General features: G+C 45.2%; 1 protein-coding gene across 1 annotated transcript in view; it reads left to right on the top strand.

The window, feature by feature from the left end:
- LOC126521410 (uncharacterized) overlaps positions 1-24,805 on the top strand; it is a 93,741-nt gene extending 68,936 nt beyond the window's left edge. The window contains exons 9-12 of the mRNA XM_072288618.1: positions 4,296-4,569; positions 8,781-8,968; positions 23,361-23,558; positions 24,720-24,805. Of these exons, the coding sequence (XP_072144719.1) occupies positions 4,296-4,569; positions 8,781-8,968; positions 23,361-23,558; positions 24,720-24,727 (668 nt within the window). The 3' untranslated portion in view covers positions 24,728-24,805. The remainder of the gene's footprint in view (positions 1-4,295; positions 4,570-8,780; positions 8,969-23,360; positions 23,559-24,719) is intronic.
- The last annotated feature ends 2,074 nt before the right edge of the window (positions 24,806-26,879 follow it).

The raw sequence follows: 26,879 nt of genomic DNA, 5'->3' as shown, positions 1-26,879 counted from the left end.
CCACTTTCATTTTCCTGTACCTTATCATTTCTACACTTCAATTTAAAAAAAAAAAGCATGAGCCATTTCACTCTGTGAAGGTGCATGACCAGTGAAGCTGTTGAAAACCACCACTACAACTGCTGAGGGTGGTATGCAATGCTTTATGGCTTTAGAGTAGTGGTAGTAGTGCTATGTCAGTAATGGTGGGAATGAGAGTAATCATAATTTTGACAGCAAACCACGGCCCATAGCGGTGCTGCAAGAACATTCAAAACAGTTGATAAGCTGGTTATTTTATATACGAAGGGCTAGGGTCATCGCACCCCATGTTGAAAGCTGGAGTTGCCGGTGCAGCTTGTGCAACAGTAATCTTTACTAGGAAAAGCTTGCGGGGAGCACTATGTGCTTCACATTGCTATCACGAGCTCCTTATCATCAGTTATGTGGTTCGGATTTTTTATTTTTTTTTACCTTGTTCTTTATAGAAACGTAAGCTGTTTGTATGTTGTATACGTGATTTTTTGTTTCTGTACCCTCCTTTCTGAAGAGTAGGCAGGTGTTGTGCCCCTTCCAGTGGCAGTTGCCAGCCTGTTCCTCGCTTCCTCTTTCCTGTCAAGTGTATACAGTAAACTCTCAGTTCTATGAATGTCAGTTTAACCAATATTTCAGAATAACAAACTTTTAGAATATCTCCAGCGGTTTTCCTATGCATTCTATGCAAAAATTTTTCAGTTAAACAAATTTCTGAATAGCGAATGTTTCAGTTGAATGAACCTGAGGCTCGTGGTGGATAGTAACACCGGCTACAATTAGAAACTGCTGGCATCAATCAGGCATTTCCCCCCTGTGTGGTGAAAGCGAGCAGGAGGAACAGTGCAACGAGGTGATCGACCCTGCGGTGTGGAGAGGTCTGTCACCAGCTGGATATTGACAGCAACATTTTATTTGAAGACTATGTGCAGGGACAGGGAGCTCATTACCTGTGCTGAACTAATAGATCTGGAAATTTTTTCCAATGTTCAGCCTGAAGAAGAGTGCAACGAGGGAGATGCAATGGCAGAAGCAGATTCACATACTGTAATTTTAGCTGAGGATATAGGATGCCTTGAAAAGTTGCGGGACTTCGTCTCTCAGCAACAGTGTGTGCCAGAGGAAGGGCACAAAAACATAGACTCTCTGAGCAGCTGTGTTACTTCTTTTGCTTGAAGAGCACGAGTGCAAATGAAAATTTCAGTTTTTTTTTTTCCATATGAAATAGGCAGCAATGTAACTTATGCGTTTCATATATGGTGATGTACATAACTCCATAAATTGCATTTCGCACGTTTGACTCGTCTGCTGTGCCCTATGCTGTTCCATATTCTAGTGAATATTCAGTTTAGTGAACTATTTCCTTGGGTTCCTTGAAGCTCACTCAAGTGAGAGTTCAGTGTATATGTTTTCGAAACAAAACAAAGAATGTGTGCGCCATTCGCTGCACTTTGCTGAGTGCTTGTAGCCTCTGCCTTACGGGGGTATGAGCCATTGATAATGACAGTTTTCGAAATGCTGTTCTGTGTGTTGTATGTGTGATTCCGAAGAATGTAAGCACTGTTCACTTCCTATTGCTGACTGCTTGTAGCCTCTGCCTTACGGGGCTATGAGCGATTACAGTGCTTGCATGCTTGCAGGGGTATGGGCCATTGGTGGTGATAGTTTTTGTTTATGGCAAACAAAAATACATGGAACCCTAGCCATATACAGCTTTGCTGTAAAACAGATAATTTCGCTTATGTTTTCCTTGGCTTCATATGGTTGTGACTAATATATGTGTCCTACGTAACTTGTGCCAAAATTTAAAAATATGCAAGTGCCACATAACTGGACAGAACCAAGGTTAACCTGGGTTAACCAAGGGCAAGTCAGACTATTTTTATATTTTGCCGAATTGCATAATTAGCTAGTACTAATTAATTAACTTCTCAAATATTATATTCAGAGCAAATGTGTCAATGTGAAAATTGTGAATCGTCCTGAAAATTTTCCGATTTCATCACGAAACACCCTTGTAATCCAATGTTGTTAGACAGACAGCCTGCCTCGATCCCAAAAATGACATTTGAGCGAGTTCATGTAGCCTCATCTTAAGTAGGTAACTGCCTTCATTCTTGTCAGTGTCTTTTGCCCTGTTGCTTAAGATGTATGCGACTAAGGGGCCTATAGGCCTTGGCAGGTGCCGAAGAAAGCAGACTGGGACACGTCATCATTGTGGCAGGTTTCAGTTTAATCCATAAGACATTGGCTGGTACTAGCATGTCAAGCTGAGCACTGGTTTAGGTTGAAATGTGAGCATGGTGTGAATGTGTTGATGCTATTTGAATGGCTGCCACCACTACACACTCGAAATAAACTGGGGCGAACTTCTGAAGTTCAAGTTCATAAACCTCCTGCACTTGTCATCGTAAGGAGTATACACAAACCATAGACAGCAGTTGAATTCAGCAGTATGCATTCACTGCGCATTTCCCTGAGCACACAAGTGAACAGAATTTATAGGAATTGCCAAGTTGGTACAGTAATTTCAGTCAGAATAGCTGCTTGTCAAGTCAAAAAAAAATGTTGACCCTTTTCACTTGCAGTATGGTAGGCAAATGTTACTAAGGCAGGCAATGTAAGGAGTGGGTCACAATAAAGTACGTCAGTGGGTTTGAATGTATAAGGGTTGTAATACTGACATGCTGTTTGTAAGTAAACAAAAAATTTATTTTAAAAATATCTGAACTATCAAACTGACTCTAACTTCATAGTTATCTGATGTGATGGCTTAGTGGCTATGGCGTTGCGCTGCTACGCATGGGAGGCCACGGGATCAAATCGCGGCCTCAGCGGCTGCATTCCGCACGGGGAAATATGCAAAACCGCTCATGTACCATGCGTTGGATGCACATTAAAAAACCCCGGATGGTCAAAATGATTCTGGAGTAGACCACTATGTGCTCCATAATCAGTTTGTGGTTTCGGCCTGTAATACCCCCTTTCTTTTTAACCTCTCACTTAACGAAATAAACTAACAAAAGGGCTTTTATTCTTTGGTTTGCACTGTTTTGGTAGAAACACTGTTGATTTTAAGTATATGTGACATGGGCTCTATATTCACTAATTTGACGTATAAATATTTTGATGAGGTTATTGAACTAATACCCTAATAAAATTGCAACATTAATGATGTGTGGCTTATTGTATTGACTTTAGCAACTATACTTTCACATAGTCTGTACGTGTCTACCTCAAAACCCTGGATAGAAACCACACTTGTCAGCTTTGTTTAGCGATGTGTTTGCCATTTGTACTTACCGATATTGTTTAACAAGACTAAAAAAGCATTGTCATGTATGATGTCAATGTAACCTACCATTAGAAAAGTGAGGTTCTTGATCTCAAATACCCCCTGTCGTATAAGCAGAAACAAAGCAATCTCACAGCTGCTTGCTATGTTTTGTTTAGGAAACTGCCTAGACTAACCCAGTTGTTTTTGACAGGGTAACAAGGCAGATATCAGCACGAAATGCTTTATGAAATGACCAGATGTGATGTATGTAGTCGTTAGGTCTAGATGTAGATGTGTTGTAGATGTGGGGGCTGTACAAGGTGCTGGTTCAGCAGCCAATGTGATGTGTGGAAACCAAAATACATGCTAATGCCCATTTTGTTTATGGTGAAGTTCAACCACCTCATCAAGCTTAGTTGTTCGTTCCAGTACAAAAGCTTTTGCAGTGCATTAGGCAAAGGTGGAGACAGTAGCACACATACACACTGTCCTTGTTTACTACACTGATGAACCATCCCGCCAAGATTAAGTTCTGTTCATCCCACGCTTGTGAGCTGTGCTTGTGACACTGTGGCTAGCAAAACGGCACCTTGTGCCTGAGCAGGTGTGAATGGGGAAGCAAGTGATACCTTCAACAAAGAGAGGGCTTGTCCAAACTGCAACTGAGCATGGTAACCATGTTTCTTTAAGCTTCTTCTGCGAGAGGTACAAAGTGTAAATGCTGCCTCTACATTACTGAATAAAACCTGGCTGCATAACCATTTCTCGTGGTGTTACCACGAGGTTATGTGCTCTATTCATGGCCACCACAGATGCATCCTGGCCGGGATGGAATACAAAAACACTTGTGTGCTTAGATTCAGATGTATGTTAAACCCCAGGTGGTCAAAATTATTTCTCACTATGGCATCTCTCATAGCCTGTGTGTTGCTTTGTCACATTAAACCTCGCAGATTAATTTGAATGACATTGCTGACTAAAGATCTTGGTGATGGCACCTCCGCAGGCATAGCTGATGACCTGTCCTATTCAGGAGACTTGGGGCCGTCTATTGCACCATCGTGGCTTCCAGAACTGCCTGAAGTGCCGGCTGATAGCTTTGTGGATGTTCCACCAGCCCTTCCTGAAGGAGATGCCACTGACCTACCTCCACTAGACACCACTTCTGAGCCAGTGGTGGAGTGTCCACCTCCCCTGGAGGCAGATGAAGTGCCAGAGGTGCAATCCGAAGAGGCTGTGCCCAGTCAACATGCCGCGACTGCGCTAGAATCAAGTAGTAGGCAAGTACTCCACATAGGGCTCTCTGGTGCAGTCAGGGTACCAACCAGGAAAACCGGGAATTCTCGGGGATTCTGAGTAATCTGGAAATACTCAGAGAAAACTCGCGGAATTTTTGCTTCTACCAGGAAAAATTAGCTGTAATTTTATTAAAAGGAAACAAAGGTCGCGGTAATGCTGGCTCGAGCAACAGAGAGGGATCGTAACGAATCGTCTTTGACGCCATGTCGTCGGCTGGAGGAGTTGCCAGTGTACACTCAATGACTGACTTTCCGGACGCCAGATAATTCGGACGGCTTCGTGGAACCACTAAACACTCCATAGATTCGATGTATAAAAATGTATGAAATTTCGGTCGCAATATCCGTTCGGCGCTTTCGCATGCGAATCTACTGATCTACCACCGTGGCAAACGCTAGACCTAGCTGCTTTGTTCGGCGCCGTGTTATTCATTGAAAGGATTCGCCGCTGTCAGCAATGGCACCGACTCCGACTTTGTGGTCCTCGCAGTTGGCTTCAAAGCTTGGAAAACACGACGCGTTGCATAGCATAATGCGGGTTCCCAAAAGTCAGCTTCGCCTGTATACTGCAATGTTACGCGGTGAAGCATACGCTAAAGTATTGCGGTGAAGCATAACAAGCGTGGGAAGGGGCAACTGTCACGGAACACAGTATGTATTCCTTAATTATACACACGTCCATCCGCAATCTCCTGTCACAGTACGAGCACCGACTTGCGTAATAAGCGTACTGGCAGGCCTTTTTGGATGTGCCTGCGACGATTTGAGAGGGCAGTAAAAGACATGCATTCATTTTTTTGAACTGCTCCATTTTTCGGACGTTTTTGCGGCACCAAGGAAGTCCAAAAAAACGGATGTTGACTATACAGCCGACCAACAGGATGCTTCAAATAGTCCGTGGTGCGAACGCACGGTGGAAGAAGGACGAGAACAGAAAGGACCTACGCATTGAGGAATTAACAGGGAAGGAACCGTGCCGCTGCTTCTTCCAAGGAGCTTGAGCTCTAAAGACAGTGTTGGCTGACGCCGAGGTGTAGGTGTCCCTCATCCAAACCAAAATAAACTCTTTAAAGTAGTGAAACGCAACACTGAGGCATTGTGCGCGTGCTGCGAGTATGTCGGGACAGTTCAGGATGACATACCAGCTGTTGAGACCGAATCTCGCTTGCAACAATGTTCGAGCCTCATACCAATGAGCTTGCTATCAGTTAATAGAAATAGCTCATATCTCCTTCAGTCACAGCATCCACATTTGTGTACGCGACCTATTTTTCGTATTTCTGTGCAGTGGTAGCAAGGAATAGAGCACAGACATTAAGCTTAGGGTAAATTGCTCATTCTGATAACCTAATTTACTTCGATTCTACTTCCGAGTGATATGTATTGTTACAGAGTACTGATTTAGTGAAGGCACTACCATGTTTTATGTGACGTTTGACATGTGGCATGCCAGTAGCAACCTTGAAATATATTTTTTCTTTCTTGAATTCGAGCGGGGGATTTAATACTTTTTATGAAGAAATATAGCATGGCTAACTTTATAATAATCAAATATTTAATTACTCTAATTCTGATGACTCATCATAAAATGCTCAGAGTCATTCTGCCACCTTAATTTGTTTTCAGTGAAGTCTCAAGCACCATCTATGCTTCACATATGTATCGACAGTCGATCATAATTCATGCCTGAATGGTATACTTGAATATACCTGTTTCTATGTGCATCTCATCTTATTTATATTTGAGGATGTTTGATTAGATTTGCAATAAGCTTTACCATTTTTTTTTCATAGATATTTTATTCGCTGTGCATATTACTAACCCCTCCCTTCTGATTTCTTTTTGAATAATATAAACGCTGCTCCTTACTATTGAAACTGGATCGTCTTTTTTTTTTTAGTTTTTAGAATGCTTACTAGAGAGTGACAACATCCGGTGACATGTCAGCCCATCTTGACAAAAAGTGAAGTTCTGTATTACTCGGGGAATTTTGCTAAGGCACTCGGGGAAAACCTTGAAAACTTGGGGAATTTGGAAATGTCAACTTGGTAGACACCCTGTGCAGGGGCATCAATAAAAAGGTAAGCAACGTTGCTGCCTCTTCCACATGTTATATGTGAGGCTAGTCGGGCACAGAAATGCACAATCGATACCAAGGGTTTACAGGATGTGGGTTTTACAGTAAAGCTATGTTTTTGCATGGTCTTGGCACCTGGAGTACGGCTAGACACTGCATAATGTTCTCGTGATGAAACGTGGAGTGGACTTTGAAATCTTGCCTAACCTGCACGAAAATCCAGCAATATCATAAAATAAGTCACATGAATTTCTTGTTAGTGCATACTTGCTAATAAAAAAACAGTGACTGCTGTTTTGAAGTCAAGATGATGCATTTCAACGTAGCGCAACTCCAACAAAGCTTTAAAGACAGTTGCTAGCCACTTTGATGTCCCACCATCAACAATTCACTCTCGTCGTACCAAATATTGGTGTCTATCTTACTGGATAGCCACTATGGCACGGGCTGTTGTACCTCGGTGGCTGATGCAAGGCTTTTAGGTTTCTAACCCTTTGAGTGCCAGGTGTATTGAGCATATCCAGCTGCTGTCTGCTGGAAGATTTTTCAAAATATACCAAATTCAATTTCTGTCTAAATAACACATTAGCAGGGTCTATATTCTTATGGTATGTATTGGCAGTATGTTGCTGAACCTTTTACAAAGTTTCTTGATGTGACTATTCATACAAAAAATTAATCATTAGCCAAATTAATTTCATTTATGATATGCCTCTTCATTGCTATCATAGTCACTACAAGTCAGAGTTCACAAGAAGCTCCTGAACTTATGCATCATTAAAAAACTGCAGGCTTCTTGCACCGGTCTCCTATGGCAAAAAAAAGAGAGATGCCAGCTTGGAGATAGACGTGAGCAACACTAACAGATACAGTCGAATGCTGTTAATTCGACCCTGGTGGAACTGACAAAATTAAGGAATTATCCACTGGGTCTAATCAAACAAAATTCAGAAATAACGCCGTAGCACACTACGGATTAATTTGGCTGTATTTTCCTGATTCTAACGCACACCCGAATCAAATGTGCACCCACTTTCTTTGTGTCTAAAGTAAAAAAAAAATAACCTAAAAATGACACTAACGCTCCTAAACAAAGTAGAAATCTAACCTGCGCCTGATTTTATAGCAAAAAAAATGGCCAAGAGTTTAATGTCTTGCACGATGGCAGCTAGTTTTCTAATGTCAATGTTGCCGCAGTACATTCGTGTTATGCGGTAAAGCATACGAAAGCTGCAAAGGCTCTTTTTGGTATCGTGTCCAATTGCACCGCGCAGACAATTTTCGGCCCAATTTTCGTAGAAAACAGAAGAACTCGCATATTAGAATAGGGTAAGTAGCGTAAGCACACATTGTTAACTGCGATTATTGCTTGAAAATTTTCCTGCGGTCAGCTGAAAATAAGTATTTTCGACTGGGGATGACGAGTTCAGTGCATTCGCTGTCTCGTAAGTTCCGCCAAGACAGGCACTCTCTAAATGGGTCACTATAGAGGTCAGGCGCATGCATTCTGGCTGGTCAATTTCGAATTAGCTGGCGAAGGCCAATTTTAGAATTGAAATAACTAAAGTTTGGTCCCATAGAAATGCATGGGTACCAGCCGGGACCCTCGGGCGAGGCCTTCGGCCGGGATCGAATTACCCACAAAAAAAAAAAAAAAAAAAAATTAGCCAGAGTCAAATTAACAGAAGTCTACTGTACAAGTCAGGTTAGCTTTACCGCACCACCTGTCATACACTACAAACAAAACCAGCCACACATTTCAGTCTAGTATATATGGCTGTTTTCACTTGCAAATTTGGAGAAAGGCAAAGAGGGAGTGTAAATTGGCATGGCTTTACTTGGGCTCAGCAAGCTGTCTGCTGAGGCACCCAGACGAGTTGACTCAGGCATGGCACTCAAAGTATTCAAGCCCAACATAATTATGCTTGTAGGTGTCATATGTAGTTGTCTCTGCTGTTCACCATGTTGAATGAACACCAACTAGCCCAGCTTTGAACTTTTGGGGCCTTGTAGTTTTTTGCATCGAAGTGATTTCATCCCAAAGCTTTTGAGGAGTTTATCACATGTGGGAAGTGGGTCACGGTGCCGATCTGATTGATGGCTCTCTGCCTTGCAGGTCAAGCAATGCAGAACCGCGTGCAGAGTTGTCGCTGCCTGTGACAGTGTGTGATGGCACTGCTCGCGCCAACCTGCTGGAGTCTATCCGACAGGCCGGCGGCAAGGCAGGCCTTAAGAGTGTGCATCGTCCACAGCAGCAACGCAAGCAGGTGGCGCAACCTTCCATTCACCGTAGGAAGTTTCATGGTAATTCAGTGGAACTGTCATTTCATACTTTCTGCTACAACATATTTATTGTATATTGCTTCTAAATATTATCCATATATTATTAGTTGACAGGAAACTTGGCTTGCTGCTGGTCAGACTTTTCATCTCAAAACCCTAGATTGCATATTCCGCATGTTTACGCTTCAGACGTACTTAAAATTTATGACTCTTTAAAAAGACGTACCCAATATGTATTTATCACTGAACCATCGATTTTCTTTAAGTATCGCTGTCTAGATTACACAGCCCTCAGATATTATTTGTGCGAGCACAGTTACAACAATTGTATGTGTCCATACGTCAAGTTTGCCTTTCAAATGATGCCTTACCAGACGTCAAAACTGAATTCAGGGATATATTTCCAAATCATGCTAAACTATTACCAAGCAGACATTTAATTAATATCTTGCACGACCACCTACACCAGCTAGTCACTGACAAGGTAATATGTACTGACGCTTCTCTGTGCAATAAGACTCAGGAATGGTTACATAATCTGAATGTCTTCAATGGTCTCACTCTCTGCACTTTCCGGACTTCACGCCCATATTTCAGGCAGAAATATTAGCGATTAAATTAGCATTACGAAAGCTTCCCCAAAATGACCCATTAGCTGTTATCGCGACCGACTCACTGTCTCTAAGCACAGCACTTACTGCATCCTGAAATTCAGGAATTCAACAACCATTTTGTTCGATGGTGCCTCCGTACTTACGGAAAGTATGTTTGTTTTGGGTACCGGGACATCGTGGGTTGCACTTCAACGAAATGGTTGGTTCACTCGCACGAGCATCCCTCAATGGCCCTATCCTGGGTTGCCGACATCAGCTTATGTCACCGCGGCTAGGTACACAAGTTTCTCGACATCGAAAAATTCTGCAGTATCCATGCTAACACCGTCTACTGAGTTCCACCATCTTGGCTTGCCATAGAATAATAATTGGTGTCCTTCAAGGCAATTCGAAGTTTCCTTTTCGAAACTCAGATATCGTATACCGCCTCCACATTTTTAATTACACAGGTCTGGTCTCGTCATGTCCTCTATATGTTCTTTCTTCAATGCACCTAAATCTATCGATCATTACTTTCTCTCGTGCGGCCGATTTTCTACGCAACGAAAACTCTCAGAAAACTAATTTAGCAAACTTCGGCTATAGCTAACCCCGCCAAACATTCTTTTGGGGCGACTTCGTTGGTATCCACTCACAAGAATGCATTTCTTGCAGTTTACAATTTCATTAGAGGGACACAAAGAGCATTTAAACTAACCAATTATTTCTATTATTTCATTTCTTTATGTTAACTTCCTTTATCAACGTTCTTAGCAATACTTTTTTATTTCTAAATCAAATTTTTTTACTTCCACGCCGTTTTCTTCAAGTTTTCTTTTGTTTTACTTCTAAACGTACCGGAAACCGGCTGCTTTTTGGGAAATTCCCCATGATTGGTATGCGTCAGTGTTTGGAAACGAGGAAAGACGAGACGCCCACCCCGTCCTTCAGCCCCGAACGCAGCGTCCGAGTGCCGACCGTCGAGCTAATGCTGGTTCAACACAATTCGACGAAGGCGACAGATGCGTTGCGGTGACCGGCCATCGTACAATCGTGAACACACGAGAAAGATCCGCCCCAAAGCACGAGAATACAGGCACTTGGGAGTGGGCAGAAGTTGCACTGATTTGGAAACGAAGCCGGCAGTACAAGGAACAAGAAGTTGTCAATGAACTCCGCCTGTTACGTATTTAATCATTAACTAATGTATTTTATTTTTCAATCATATTATTACCCGATTCGAGGACTATCCCCCATAGTGGTTTCTCCCATTAGTTGAGGCTTCATCATCATCATCATCATCATCATCATCATCATCATGTCCTCGCAGCGCCTGCACAGACCAGTAACTTGACAGTCATGCTCTTCGCTCTGGCGATTGCCGGTGCTGCATTCTTGCTCCTGCTCAAGCATGTCTCCCGCATTGTCGTGAACCTCACCGGCCTGCTGCTTGGTCATTGCACCTAGTACCTCGTTGAAGGGAGAGCTGACCATGAGGGAACAGTCGTGGAAGCCATACATCAGGTAAAGCGAATTAAGTATGCGCAAGAACAAAAAAGAAAACATTAGGTTTCAGGCAATACAGAGTCGTCTGTTGCCCACCACGTGCACTACGCCACCCTACTACTAGGCCAAATTCGTTTGCTGCGCACAACACAACTCTGCCAATTTGTGACGCAACAGTTATTTGTGAATAGTAAAAAGATAATCAAGAGCAGCAGATGCACGTTTTTCTCATGCCAGTAACAAAAACTTCCTTCTTTTATTCCGTACAACGGGTTACTTCCTAGTCCAAACAACATTCTATACCTAGTCAATTTTCTGCGCAGCTCTCCTTGTGCTAATGTGCCGATAAATATCCAACAAAATGTACTTAAAATGTCTGTAGTCTTTCTTCATATGTGGTTTTGTTTCACAATACAACATGTAAGACCACTAGAGCTTCATTCAGATCTGTAACATTGTGAACAAGGTATCATTAAGAAATTCCTCTCGAGCATACTGCAGATGTTTCTTAAAATGCACTTCGTTTGTTATATCATCATCTAGGCATTAATGGCACAAATGAAAGTCAATAACAACAAATAGCATGAAGATTTTTTTTTTTTTTTTTTTGAGGAACACTTACTGCAGGAGACGCATATGTCAATCGGCGGTTGATCGTCGGTAGAAGTTGGCCAATGACAGAGTGATGCCCAAAGATATTATAGAACGCGTAGCTTCGGGAGATAAAGAAACATTTTATAAAAGCAACGCAAGTAGGTTACACTCAGTGCATCAGGGCAACCTGCTCAGTACAACTCACTTTCGAATGGTCTTCAAGACGTTCCTCTAATACGCTGAATGTACGTAACGCACTTTCTTTAACACAGCCTATAGGCTCACTTTTGTGCGACTTGCTTGAAGCATAGAGCTAGCATAGCAAGCATAGCAAGCATAGTGCTAGAGCTATGTTACGAGTTTCATCATTGGCTGGAAGTCACCCTTCATGAGAATTTCGGTGTCGACACGATAAGGAGGCGACAGCATTTCAAATTTTGTCGAACACTCGTTTCTGGCACAGCATGCTTTCTTTGCGTATTAAGATTATTCGTGACTTTGCCGCAAGGAGTCGCCCTCCCCGTTCCCACATTTACAATGTCAATGAAACCACTTAAGTCAAGAGCGCTGAGCAACATTAGTACTTGCACAAATTTACTGAATTAAGCTCGAGAAGATTCTAGCATCCCAAGATCCATGTATGCTAGCCACGTAGTAAATAATCCTTGAAAAGGAGGGTGCAAGTGTGGAAGCAATGACTGCCTGATGAAAACATACGCTGCACGATGCTTATGCAAATATTGATACATGCGGAAACATTTTCTAAAGATAAGCTAATCAGGAGACCGTCCTAATAGCTATCGGAGTTACAAAAAGAATAAAATATCAGTAAGACATTTTTTTCTTAACCTTCCAGCTTCTGGGGCTTTATTTCTGCAGCGGCTTTTCCCTCACGGCGTCCTTTTTTGAGATTCAGGTTGATGTAGATTATGCGCAGCATAATCCACGCGCAGCAGAACTACTTCAGCAGATCTGCGCGACACTTATTAGAGCGAAATACATTGTATTTCTTGTAGCAGACTGCCGTTTAGCTTACATTTCAGTACAGTGGTACACCGAACAACTGCGCGACCAGCACCATGTCCTTCCCTTCCTGTGCGATAATGGAGTGCCACCTGGCTCCGCAAGAGTTGGTAGAACTCTAGGCTCACATGATCAATCAAATGCTCTAGTGCTTCCTCCGTGATAATCTTTCGAAAGCTCTAATTTCGATGACGTGCAGCACCTTTGTGTGTCATTCCTCAGTCGGCCGATGACGCCTGCGGTTTCTGTTGGGTATATTTTCCGCTTTCGGCCTGCCTGCGGCGGTGTAGAACATTTAAAGACAGATACATCGCTACAACACCTTGTTGGGCTAGTTGGCAAATTTTCGGCGAAGTTGCACGTAAGGTGAAGTAAAACTACACACAGGCCCATAGGACAAGCGCAGTGTACTGTCGATGCTTGAGTGTCCGGTTCCATTGTGAAGCGAATTCCATTGCCGACGAAAGCGTGCCACATAACATCGCTTCACATTTATGAAAACACGACATAAAAAGCCCATTCATTATCAAATTTGTAGCGCAGTTGTCAAAAAAACAGAACTATTTACGTAAAATAGTACTTTCAATCCACGCAGGTAAGTTCTATTTATATTTGTTGCTGGATTTTAGTGCAAATATGCTTCCAAGTTTTAATAAGCAAAGTTCCAAGTTTTAGTGCTGCTATATATTAATGCAACCTGCTCAGTATTTCTGGTTTCTCAATAATAGCTGGCCGAGAATACTAGGAATCAGATTGTTAAAGCTAGTTTTTACGATCGATGAAAGTTTTTGAGTGATCTTGTTAAGCATCAGGTTATTGAGCGTTTTACCTACTTTGGCTTCATTTTTCTGCAAAATACCCGTAAGAGGAAAAATAATTTTCGATAGTTTAAAGCTGCTGGGCGAGTGAGCACTGGAATTTTCACTCCGGAAGAATTTCTGCTCTAAAGCGACAAACCAGACTCAGGGAGAAGACGGCTGCGCGCGGCACTGGCGATACTGGCTTCGCCGTCTCGCATGCTGTAGCTCCATGCGCTGCGCGACTTTTCACGAACGTGAATTCGCTCATTGCCAGCGAAAACTGTTCGGCACTGTAGCATAGAGCCCATAATCGGGAACATCGCGCACCGCAGACGAGCAAGCGATAAACTGATAAGCACGCAGTTCCTTGGCGCCCACGGAGCGAATTTCGCTGCGTAACGTCACATGGCTCCGGGCGCCGTAGCAGACGACGTGGAAAAGACAGCGCTCGCCGTGCTTATGACACTTGCGCTGTGCCCTATCACGTGGTTTCTGTGCGTAAATAATGAACTACAAGAGCACAGATTCGCAACCACTAATAGCTTTTCCTTACTTTCATCGATCAGGGACCACTCTTCCAGTTTAACAGTCGACACAGCCGACCACAACAGACAGGGTCGGCGTAGTCGCTTTCTGTGAACTGGTCCGAGCAGAGACCGCAGCCGTTGTACTGCTACTGCTCTATGTCAGCCCCGCCAGGACTCCACATTTAGCGTATTTTCGCCATATGACACATTTGAAAACTGGTCAAAGTACGCGTAGTCTTGATTAAAGAACACCCTAAAGGCGAAACCAAAGCTGGGAGTACGAAGAAGCGACGAAAAAATTCTGTACTTCTAGGCACAGGCTGAAAAGTGAAGCCCACCTCGGTCGTCGCGCAGGTAACTCGTACTTGTGTTTCAATGGGCAAGCGGTGACCTGCTACGTAATTGATTCCTTTTGGCTTCTGCCGAGTTCCCGAACATTCAAAGGTGTTAATGCCACAACAAAACACTCGTCACCTGAGTTTGTGCAGCGAGCATTCAAATACATTCGGCAAATAAAACTTGCAAGTTTTCTACTCGTGGAAAAAAGGAAGAGCAACCGCTAACGTACACCAAAGCGGAATTTCCATCTTCGCGTCGGTTAGCATCAGTCGGCCCATGTCTACAAGTAGCCTTCACTTTCTTACAACAGCACATAAAAAATGGGCTGCGCCAAGCCAAAAAAGATAATCACTTGAAAACAACCGCGGAAGGTTTTTTTTGTTTCGTCATATAGCTGTTTTGATAAGGATAGCGCTTTTGCCTTCATAACGACTGCAGAAAAACTGCGCTTACCTCTCGTCCGCTGGAAAACGGAAAAGTTTCACCCTGCTGTTCCTCCCAGAGACGCCGCATCACACAGCGGCGCAGCACGCTTTTGTGCCATTTCCTCAGTTTTTCCGACATTGCCGGAACGTTCAGGGGCACAGAAAGCAAGTTGTTAAGTGCGGAGCACATGAAAAAAAGAAAAAAAAACGTGCACGTGCAAACAAAGCGGCAGGAGCAGAAGAATAGACTGGCAGCCGAAGCCATAGCCGAAGCTGAAGCGATAACAGCGAGAGCGCCGCCCATTGGCGCAACTAATAACCGAGTAAACGAATATATGTGACGCTGAAAAAGAAAATAGCCAAATGCACATTTTATTTCTACATATAATTGTACACTTTACTTTATTGCTATGTAGGTTGAAAAGACAGAGCGACATATGCAAAAGTTGAATCTTCTTTTGGCTATCAGTGTCAAGGCGACGCTTTTTTTTTTTTGCCAATACCGAAACCAGCCTCACTGTCCACCCATTGGAAACGTCACACTGCTGTAGAGGCTGCCAGGCATGCTATGGCTCTCGACGGTGTGCTTTCAGTTCACAGGTACACGCGCATTCACGCTGCCGCGTTCCTCATTGGCACACTGTCAGACACACTGTCGTGTGTCCTGGAAGCCATATGCGGCCTTATCCTTACCGAGATAAAGGGACAAGTGACCATAAGTTTCTTATCAGGGGACGAGTCACCCGTTAGGGGACAAGTGACGCCCCCCTATACCCTACGGCATCGTCGCCGGGGTCCCGCCCCTCCTCTTCCTCTTTCGGTCATACGAAGCCCATCGAGGTTCCCAATGATAGACACGACCTTCATTTGAGTTATTGGACCAATACGCTTCCTTCTCATTTTCTTATTTTTATCATCCTTTAGCCTCTGCACTAACCGTCTGTATTAAACGTTTAGAAAATTGTGGAGGAGCATTACTTCGTCTGTTATGTTTATTTGTTCCCAACCACACGTTCGTATAGAGAATCGCTCGTGGTTGCAGCGTAGAGAGACGGCAAGTATGAAGGCTAAATATCTATCTGTATGGTGTGTCAGTACATGTTTGTCATTCGACAAGAGATTACTTCATCGTAGGAAAATTTTGAACTGAAGACAGCCCGCCTCCAACTTAGACATTAGGCTTTAATCTGAACCACCCCAAAGAACAGACAGAGGCATGGCATGGAATGCAGCGCCTCAACGCAAGGAATCTATGGTCATCTTTTGCGCCACGCATCGCCCTTGCCGAGGTCGAAATCTGCGGAAAGCAAAAAATAAAAAATTAAGAAAAATACACCCTCTCCGTCACTTCAGTGCCGATGGTGCGGTATGAGAACGTTGTCTACGATTAATGTAAAGAAATAAATCACCTGCACCAACGTTGATGCGTTCATAAGCAGTAAAATTTCCTTGATAAACTTATTGACAATCTATCACAACATTTGACCCAGACTTTCATATGATTAAATACGGGAAATCAAATTTCTTGCATTTTTTCTCTGCCACTTTCAATATTTTCCTCTCTTAAAGAAGCGTTGTTTTCGGCAACAGTGGCGCCTTTGTTATAGCAGGACGCCGGGTCATCAATTTCGGTTAACTGAATTTTTCCCTTTAGTGGGAAATTGCCTCCCACATACAGCATGGGCCAGACTCGCGTTAGAAAATTAATGTTCCACTGGAAATTATGTTATAGCTCTCATTTCTCTTACTTAAAGAAAGAAGAGAGCATTTATGTATAATGGGTAGCCATCCATAAAAAAGACCGATTTGTAGGCCTCCTTGTTATTTTAGTAACAATAATTGCTCTAAAACTAATTAGACATTCCCCTTATTATGATCCGTACTGTAAGCACGGTACTGCAGCAAGCGTTATCTGGTCACACCAATCCCTCTGCGCCACCAAGGCTCCCAGTATGACCACTGCAGAAACAGTTGACTAACCAGTGTTCGTACAGAACATTAAGCCCAAAACTGAAGGACAATTCAAGGACTTCAAGTAAAGCAAAACCTAAAATTCAAGGAGGGGCAAACATACCTTATTCGATTGAATTTGAAGATAACCTTGAATTGTCATATATTATTTTCCATCAGATTATTGAAAAGTTACGACTACTTGACGTCGCTTAATTGACGCTTCGAAACTATTCAGTTAACTGAAATTCAAACATGCATTTGGCATGAAAGTCTGCATTCTATGACCATATATAACCGCTCAAGAATAAAACACATTGCGTCTTGTACGAGTCAAAACGATTGCATCACTCAATCTCGCTAGCCAGGTGTCGCCCACGAACTAATAAAGAAGTATACTTGTTGCAACTAGAACAAAATTAAAACGTCATTCCGTTCGCGAATTGATAGGTTATCATCTGGTGAATACAAGAACCACCGACAAGGCAGCGTCCATAGTATACTCGGTCAGCTTCCTTTCTTTTTCTGCTCTTGCAGTAAGTGGATACTCAAACTCATAAAGACCCGAATGCAGACACTAGGACTGCCTGCCGTTGAACATCAAGGCTTCATCATGCATTCAATAATACTACTTTACCCAGGGTAGGACGTTTTCCGCCATCAAGTCAGCATTGATGGGCCTTGAGGGACACTACGGTCCGTCTGATTGGCTCAAAATGTCGCTATTATATAACGTGACAGTATGGCGGAATTTGTCGACGTTCAGACCCCCAACCAGACCCATTTGCGTCCGTATTCACGGAATCGCCTTGACAAGACAAGACCGATTGCAGCTCTCCCCATCTTCAACTGACGTAGTCACTGCGCTTCTGTCACGTACACAAAACTCCTAGGCTAACATTTCGTAACCATCAACTCACTGCAGGTACTCCAAACACTGGCATTTTAACGGTTATTTCCCAAGCAGCTCCCTGTTGCAGAAACAGTCAAAGAGTGTTGTTTCAGCGCAGTGTCTAGTTCATTCCAGGGGCGGCACATCCTCAGAGTCGAAAGTCGAGTAGGAGCTTCGTGTTGAAGCGTGTTTGTCAAATCGGGAGTCACAGACGCCAAGCCCCCTTCGATCTACCCAATGAAGGTTGTGAGCCGTCTTAATAGACGACTTTGACATACTTACTCAAGAATTTCGTCCTTCAGCATACCGACCTTCCCAACAGTCCAGCATTCCGTAATCCGCTCTTGCCAACGGCTTTCTGGACGCCAGTTTGTTGGGTTCACACGGATCACGTTCTGTGTCGAACAGGTATCGGCCCTCGCCATGCACTTCAATACCCGGTAGAGAGGGATCCTACCACAAGCACCGCACCGCGACCTTCTGACGCTAGCTAGATGGCACTACCGAACCACCTGCACGACTTCATCAGCCGGTGCACGTGCTCGAGCGCGGTCTCGTCCTTTTCAAACTTAGGCATGCCGCCTGGTGTGGGGACGTGTTGCTGGAGTGCGTCCTCCCCAAAGGGATTAGGAGCATGGGACGTCCGACTTGTGATTACGACGAGTTTGTGGTTGCCGTCCCGGTAGGCCACCAGCCCAGAGGCGGAGTCAGTGTTGATGAGAAACTCGTTGCGAGGCCAGAATGCGGCGCTTTCGGATTTCGCCTTGGACAGGGCTGGCCCTGGCCGAGGCCGTTGATGGCACCTATAGGTGACTGATGCGGCCACCTGATCAAGAAGAATCGTTATTGCGGAGATGTTAAGGCGCTTAAGCACTTCTAGCTTCCACGGTTATTTCAAGCCTAATAGCTTCTTCAGTATTTTCCATGTCACACTTTGATATGTACCTTCCCCTTGTTAATATTTCACATGTAAAGGTGATGGAAGCGTTCATGCTCTTTTAATTTCTTAAGTTCCTGGTTACCGGAAACAGCATGTTAGCTTCCTGTTAATTACCAGACCGTTTACTGCAGTCTCCCCGCTTCTTTAGGGAGCAAATAAATCCAGATAGAGATTTTAAAAAAAACGTTATCTAGTGTAATTTGATTCGGCGTTTTCTTTAGCGGTGCCCTCAGGAGTCGACACTCACCGGCAGCCGAGAACAGAGTGGGCAGCCAGTCGACCAAGCGCACGGATCGGGGAATGACCATGCGGGAACCAGGCTGGAGCACACCAGCGCCGGCAGACGGATTCCGCCTTCCCACAGCATGTCCTTGACACCCCGCAGCGGCCAGTTGGAGCCAGCGTTCGAGAACGTTCCCCACGGCTTGGCCCCGTTGTCGCTGGTGAACACGATGACGCTGTTGCCGAGCATGCAACGTCTGTGCAGGGCCTCGACGATGCGGCCGACGGACTCGTCCAATGCGTCCACCGCGCCTGGTGAGAGCCAGCCGTAACATGCGAGGTTTAGCTTGACGTACTCGTAATGTGACAAAAAAGGTTATTGTAGCCGCAAGGGTAAGCGTCAAACGTACACTGAAACGGATTCGTCGTCTACAACAACTGTAAAGGACACCAAGAAACGACGCCAAGTTTAGTCTGCTGAAGAGTCCTTCAAGACAGCCGTATTTATTCGAATAAAGGTCGACGTTATTTCTTTGTTTTCGAAAATATTCCCTGTGACGGTGAACAAAAACCTGCTCAGTCTGAGCGCACACTAAAGTCGGGTATGCGCCTCGAAAGGCCAACGTCTGCAAAAAAGGTGGGGGCTCGAGCTGGTTCACCGGCGGGAGCTGCCACCAAACCCGTTTGTCGAGTAAAAGCCCGGGTTTACCGAGGGAGAGAGGACGGGGAGGCGAGCGCGCCAGCACCCTGTGGTTCCCACGGGAAGATATTAGGTTTTAAATAGAAGAGGTAACCACATAAAACAAGACAGGAGAAATATTCGGTGGTACACATAAAGATCCAATTAACGATTTTTCATAACGCGCTAGGCTAATATGTAGCCAAATCGACTCACGCACACTTTGCGCTGAACACATCTCAGTGAACTGTCAAAAGCTATCAGTATGCCGTCAATAGTTTGCTTAAGCCCACTAACGTCCCGGTCACTATGGAATATGTTGTGGTACGGTGGGAAAAATTGTGAAGAGGTAATTTCAATGCACATCCATGTCTCGGAAATAACACTAATAGGAAACGAAGACGAAACAACCTTAGAGAAAGAGTGACGCGCTTAATTGTGTGCAAAGATGAAGAAAGTTGGAACTTCGGACGTTATCACGGAACAACGAAGCGCGATGCAGAACCGGCACATAATCAAACAATCCAATCCACTCAATCAATGAATCAATCAATAATCTAACATGCCCGGGAACAGCAATGAGTTCTGAGTACTGGTGCACAGAGAAAGAAAAATAGATAAAAATGTAAAACTACAACCAAGAGGTATTACAACAATTAGACGAAAACAAGAAAGGATGTCTCGAGCTTGTTCGGTGGCGTGGTTAGCAACATCCGCCCGGCATTGTCGCTTGCGATTCTTCAACATTAGACTGCTTGAAAGTTAAATCAGTGCGCATAGTTAATACGTCCTTAAGCAATGGCTCATACGCCCGTAAACGCGGCCTCCCCGTTACGACGGCAGAAGAGAATTGACATTCTACGCTAGAATGACGAGCGGCAGCTCAGCCAGCTGCAGAAGACGCCAACGAACGCGGAAGCAGTGGCACGAGCTCGTCTGTGCGGTAGCGCTGTGGAAGAGGACGACGACGCTCGAGCTATTGCCGATGATGATAGCTTTAGCGAACTCCAACAACAACGGCACATGGTCCGCAGACCACGCGCACTTGGTAGAGGGCAGAAATTGCGCTGATTTGGAACAGAAGGCGGCAGCACAAGGAAGAAGAAGAAGGAAAAGAAGAAGTGTTCGGTGGCCTCTGCCCTGTCCTCGCAGCGCCAGCACAGACTGTTCACTTCTCGCCCTCGCGGTGGCTGCCGCAGCGGTCTTACTCCTGCTCAAGCGGGTCACCCACATTGTGGTGAAGAGCACCAGGCTGCTGCTTGGATATTGCCGCCACTACCTCATTGAAAGCACAGCTGACGGTGCGGGAACGGCCATGGAAGTCATAAGTCAGGTAAGGCGAATCAAGCATACGCAAGAACGAGAAGAAAGCTTTCGTTTTCAGACAAAATTGACTCGTCTATTGCCCACCATGTACGGTTTCTTTCTATGGTTCTTTTCATTTTTTAACTTTGACTTCTGTAAATCTCTCCGCAGAATCTCTTCTGCTACGTCCGTCCTTCTGAATGCCAATAATGCCATTTCGTTCACCGCTCGCTAGAACTCGTCGTTAGTTTAGGTAGTTTAGGTAATTTAACGACCGCCCTACGAGAAGTCGAGGCGTTATGGTATAAACAGTCCTGGACGAACGAAGCTCCACGTAAGCATATTCCCACTAAGAACAGGGCGTTTTCGCAACCACGAGGCGAGTAGCGTGGTCTCATTTTGGCCGAATATACCTCTTTGCGAATCAATTATGTTCGCAGCTGGATTCTCGACAGCATTCTACTCGAAAACGATAGTGGACCTACAATGGCACCAATGAGTGGGAAACAACGTGCACGTTTCCATTAACTAATAGCAACTGCACGAGTGTAGCCTTTAAATGGACAGTAAAGAAAGATACTAAATCAATTTACACTGCCATGTGTTCTTTCATAACTCTATTTTCTTTATAGCTTGAGGTAATATCGATTAATTAATAAGCCTAGAGAATGAAAATCAGTCCCATTTTTTTCTCGCAAGCACCTCAGCGCCTCTACGTCATTGTGATGTCAGATTTCATCGGATTTGAGCTTATCGACTTTAGGCTACCTTGCAACAGAACGCTGTACATCTATACATAGTGTTTCCGACAACATTCTAGAGGGTACTCTGGCGCTGCATTCGTTGACCCACCATGGTAAAGAGCGAAGTACTTGCATTTGTCTGATCTTCGTGCTTGTGAATTCGAAAGTTCTTGTGGCCTTGTATATTGCCATTTATGTGCATTCATTGTCCTAAATTTCAGAGCAAACCATACCCTTGAAAGTGCAGAAGACGCTGCGAACCTGCACAATCGCTACTAACTGCGACTATTGAGCTTGTCGAGGTGGCCAAATCGAAACGCGCCAAGCGTCTCAAGCCACTGGCTTGCCCGACATAATTTCATAAGCGCGCTTCGCATCGCCTATAGATACATGGGTCCATGGCCTAATCGTTTCAATATCAGGCCTGTGTGCTAGAGGTGCTGTATTCGAAACCTGCCGTCGGGCAATTTTAATAATGTTTATTTCAATATTCATTACGGAGTACATTGGTGAAAATGACGAGTTTACAAAGTCACAGAGCCGTTTGAAACCAGAATGACGAAGTTTAGGCAAATCCATGTATTTCGCCATAATTTCCATGCTGGCACAACGGCTCCCATTTGCCGCTCCCATAGAGACTACCGCCAGAGTTTCTTTTAGTAATTATTGTATCAAACTCTATGCATCCATACCGATTACACAGTAACTGAGCTCCAGCAGACGCCCTCGAAATCCTTGAAGCCATGCGGCGTGCTTCCATACGGAAAATACAAGGTGGCGTCGCCTCCCGCTTTAAGCTACTTTAATCATGAAATGCTTTCAGCTCCCGTTTTCGGCGACCTTGAAGCGACATTGAGCCAAAAGCAGGAGCCTTTAACCGGGCACTGAAACGAGAACATCCGGTCAAGTTCTGAGAGCAAAACGACATGAAAGGGGCAAACCGTGAAGGCCGCCTTACATACACTAGTTATCCCCCCCCCCCCCCCCCCCCCCAAAGAAGTTAACAAAGCTATTCCTTCCGAGATCTTCCAAATGTATCTTCACAATATCCCTCAAGCTGTAACTTCCAGTACGCTGAAGTTTTGTTTGTCATTTCCAATAGCGACGTCCAAAAGGCGGATAGAGCGCACTATGCGCCTGACTCTCGTCTGTTGGCGCTGAGAAAGAGTTGTCTATGCCCTTTTCAACGTCATGGGTCTCGAGGTCCCCGGCGCGTACGGCTCGTCCGGCCGCGTCCAAGCCGGTGGCGTCCGGCACACCGTGGAGGGTTGTTTGACCGAGACGAGTCTTGCAATCAGGTTCTGTCTGCGACAGGAAACTATTGCGTCCATATGGACCAATGTATGGCGTGGTACGGGGTGGTGGGGTATGCCGTTGCCAACATGCACACCCGTTTTAATATTGTGGCTAGTATCTTCTCCAACCAATCTGCTTTGCCGGTAGCCATTTGATGCTTACATCCACTCTAGGTTACGGGAGAGCCAGCATTTCTTCCTTGTTGCGTCATTCCTGTCTTACCGTGGTTTCTTTTCGCGGTTTGAATAACTTCATTCTTATCGTATAAGCGTGATACACAAATGCAGCTCAAGTTAGTGCTTCTCTTTACGGTCCCTTTAAAGCACGACATACATGGCACAACGCAGCATCCGATATGACGTGCGAACGCGTCCGAAACGTGGCTGTTCCGATTGCTCGAACACGCTGAAAACTGTTCGATCCTGTTGGCTACTCGCGGTATATGGTTGTTGATAGCGAAGTTCACGTCGCACTTCATGTCGTGTGTGGACCTGTACCTTGTGTCTCCTCTTTGCAGCTTTACATAAGACAGTGTGGAAATACGACTGCAAAATAGAGCTATTTTGTTTTGTTCCACAGATACACATCCCCAGCAGTTCTTTTCAAAGCGTGCTCGTCGCCAGCTTCCTGGGACTCTGTGTTTTGGTGTGCGCCCTGAAGCCGTGGCGACGGCTCTCCCGCATGCGGGCGCACCGTGCGAGAGCTCCCGCTGTCCCAAGTCGGCTATCAGCCGGCGAACCGGCTGGCACGGACTTCCTGGAAGACAACGATCCGCTGGTAGGTCTTCAAGGCAATATTTGCAACATTTTCGAGCGCAGCGTTGAGCGTCGGCGTGCCTCGGCGGCGTAGCCGAGCGAACGAGCGCAGCGAAAGATGAAAATACGGCGAGAGCGAAGCCAGGGGAGCGAGGAAGAAAGCGGAGGAGGAAGGTAAAGCCGAACAAGACCTTCTAGACCAGTAGAAGGTGTTGAGCGGAAGCACGAAGACGACAGCAGTGGAAGCCACCTTGAAATACCACCATAAGGCGCTCATGTCCACCCATCCTTATTTATCTAGGGGCCTTACGCACCCTCAGATGCGACGGCACCGGCTGTGCGGGGAAAAACTACAGCCTACCCGCCGTGGTTGCTCAGTGGCTATGGTGTTGGGCTGCTGAGCACGAGGTGCCGGGATCAAATCCCGGCCACGGCGGCCGCATTTCGATGGGGGCGAAATGCGAAAACACCCGTGTGCTTAGATTTAGGCGCACGTTAAAGAACCCCAGGTGGTCGAAATTTCCGGAGTCCTCCACTACGGCGTGCCCCATAATCAGTAAGTGGCTTTGGCACGTAAAACCCCATAATTTAATTTTTAAAAACTACAGCCAGAAAGGTCGTATTCGCGCATAGCGTTCGCCGCAAGCGCTTCCCGTTGAAGATTACGGTTGCATCAGCTGCAGTTGCCGGGAAGCGGTAACTGTGGTGGCCTGTCTATATATTGCAACGTGCGCCGGTCGGCTCGGTGATCGGTGCGATGTCCCATTATATCGCGACATGATAACACTTGTAGAGCTGAGCTGAAATTTCGCATTAGGGAGTACAAGAGTCGTCGGCTTTTAAACCCCGACTCACGGCGTCAAGCTGTATTTCTTGAACCACAGTAATACGCGCATGCAAGCGTAATGCCAAGACGAAGGTTCTCATTATGCGTGCGGTCAGTTGTTTTTCATGCACACTTTGTTCCCCTGCTTTTTGTCTATCACAAGAAAGGGATTCTGGATTCATCCACTTTTTCTGAATCTACCAGCCATCTATCTATCTATCTATCTATCTATCTATCTATCTATCTATCTATCTATCTATCTATCTATCTTTTTTTTTTGCTTGTTTTCTTGCTTGCTTGCGTGTTTGTTTGTTTCGCTCATTCAACATGCCCTGTAAACGCTTTTTTTGCCCACAGAGCTCTGAACACCTGTCCGCGAACATAGACGAAGTGTTCGCAAACCTACTCGCAGCGTGCGGTCAGCAGACATGTGCGACGTTTGACCAGCTCTTCAACCGCATGTACGCGGTCTCGGTAACATTTTATCGCATATTCTTACAAATTGTAGCGGGAACTTCATAAGAGCAAAGCACTTATTTGTTGCATTAGCCAATGCGTCTAAACTAACTCTTCATCTTCCATGTCTTTTGCCTTCATTGGCATAGCTTTATTTGAAACCAAGTTACTTTCTCCTGTAGCAATATTTATTTTTGCACTGTGCTGCGACGATCAATATTTGCTTCTCGTGTGCTTTTCTTGGCTTCATTTCTCCTGGCTTCATAAGGTTATTATTTGCAGAACAATAATGCAGAAAGGTTTCCCACTTAACACTGTCAGAAGATCGTCCTGATAGAGAAATTAAATACATATATATTTCAATCCAACACGATTCAATGCGTTTTCCATAAAATCTACTGAAGGCAACTTTTGATAAAAAACGGAATAAACCGATTGATAAAAAACGCAATCAACCGATTGATGGGAACCTAGATTCCTCTAATAGGCAATGTATGACCAAGCAGAAAACTACAGTTGAATTGCATTGTCAATAGCGCAACATAGAGCAGGGAAAGAAAAGAGAAAGAAAGGAAAATGTCACAACTTCGCCCGAAAGGCGAAGCATCGATTGTGATAGCAAGCTAGTATAGAGCTATACGAAGTAACGATAGCAGTATTATGGGCCGCATAAACTCGGGAACCTTCGCTTGCTAACTGGATTAACAAGCATGGCGTCAGCGCGCACGAGTAAACATAAAAAATTGGAGGACGCTTAAGCTTCGCCTTCAAGAGTGGAACGCGATAGCGTTATCGCACCCCGTTCGCACCGCCCCACTCATTCGCTTGGCATGCTCTTGAGTCACACAGAGGAAACGTGCGCCTCAGCAAGCGGAACGAACCAAAGAACTCGGTGTCTCGGAGGGAGAAACGATCTACGCGAGGCAAACGTCGTGATCGGCACGGACAGCCAGGCCGCGACGCGCCATGGAGGTGGACGCGATCATGGGGCTGACACCTCAATGGGATCGTCCTCAATCTCGATTGGGAGCACCACGCAGGCGCATGACCCCTCGCCAGTAGCACGGCACACATCGCAGGAGACGCCTTCCCACCAGACGCGCTACGGCGCGTCTGGTGGCAAGTGGGGGGAATCCTGCACCCACACCTGGTGGTGGGAATCCTACACCGGCGGCCACGCGGGCCCTAACTTGAAAGTGACCTGGGATGAGTACATGCCTAGGTGGGCCGAGAGCTTATAATTTTGTATGTGCTGTGTTCTTGCCGCTGAGTTCGCGTTGAAGCGAGAGGCAGAACCAAGGTCAATTCGCTCCCTGCTGTTGCCGCTCTTCCTCATGCTAGCATTTTGACAGCGAGAGTCCGTGGTGCTCACCGAGTGATATATGTTTAATAATGATAATGTTAATGATAATGTTAATGATAATGATAACGATAATGTTTGCCAGTACGGACGCGACAGCATGCTTGTTACTTTAATTAACGGCCGATAAGGCTACTATCAGTACTTCGTATAGCTGTCTACGTACTAATTTGGTATCGCAATCGATATTTCGTCGTTCGTGCAAAACTTCTACCTTTTTCGTTAATCATTGTACTAGTGCTTCGAGTTCTCGATACATTCCTCTTCCTTACTCTGACAGCTGCTAGTTTGCTCGTTTGCAGGCTACCAGCTAGTTCAATTGGTTAGCTTACTTGGAAGACCAACTTTCACAATGTTGGGAGGGGGCTCAGAGAATTTTCTTTTGATGGTGTTGAAACTCATGGGAGCGGACGAGAAGAGAAAGAAGATGGCGGGCTCCAGAGGTGCGCGCGCTAAAGAAAAGCAATAAAGAAAAAGAAGAATCTTGATTTCGTTCGCATCGAACGCAGCTGTCTCGTCTCGTTTCTGCGACATGGTGCCGTGACCAGGATTGCGGCGACTCCTCTTCCGACTAGCCACGGACTACCAGAACGACGGACTGGCCACAGAAGACGGAGAAAGAGGAGGCCCGAAGGCGAACCAACGGCAGCGAGGCGGGACACAAACAGCAACGAGCGGCACGGACACAGAGGGCGATCAAG

The sequence above is a fragment of the Dermacentor andersoni genome, chromosome 6, assembly GCF_023375885.2.
Source record: "Dermacentor andersoni chromosome 6, qqDerAnde1_hic_scaffold, whole genome shotgun sequence".
NCBI classification, from domain to species: domain Eukaryota; kingdom Metazoa; phylum Arthropoda; class Arachnida; order Ixodida; family Ixodidae; genus Dermacentor; species Dermacentor andersoni.
Note: the sequence above shows the minus strand (reverse complement) of the source record. Positions and strands in the feature narration are given on the sequence as shown.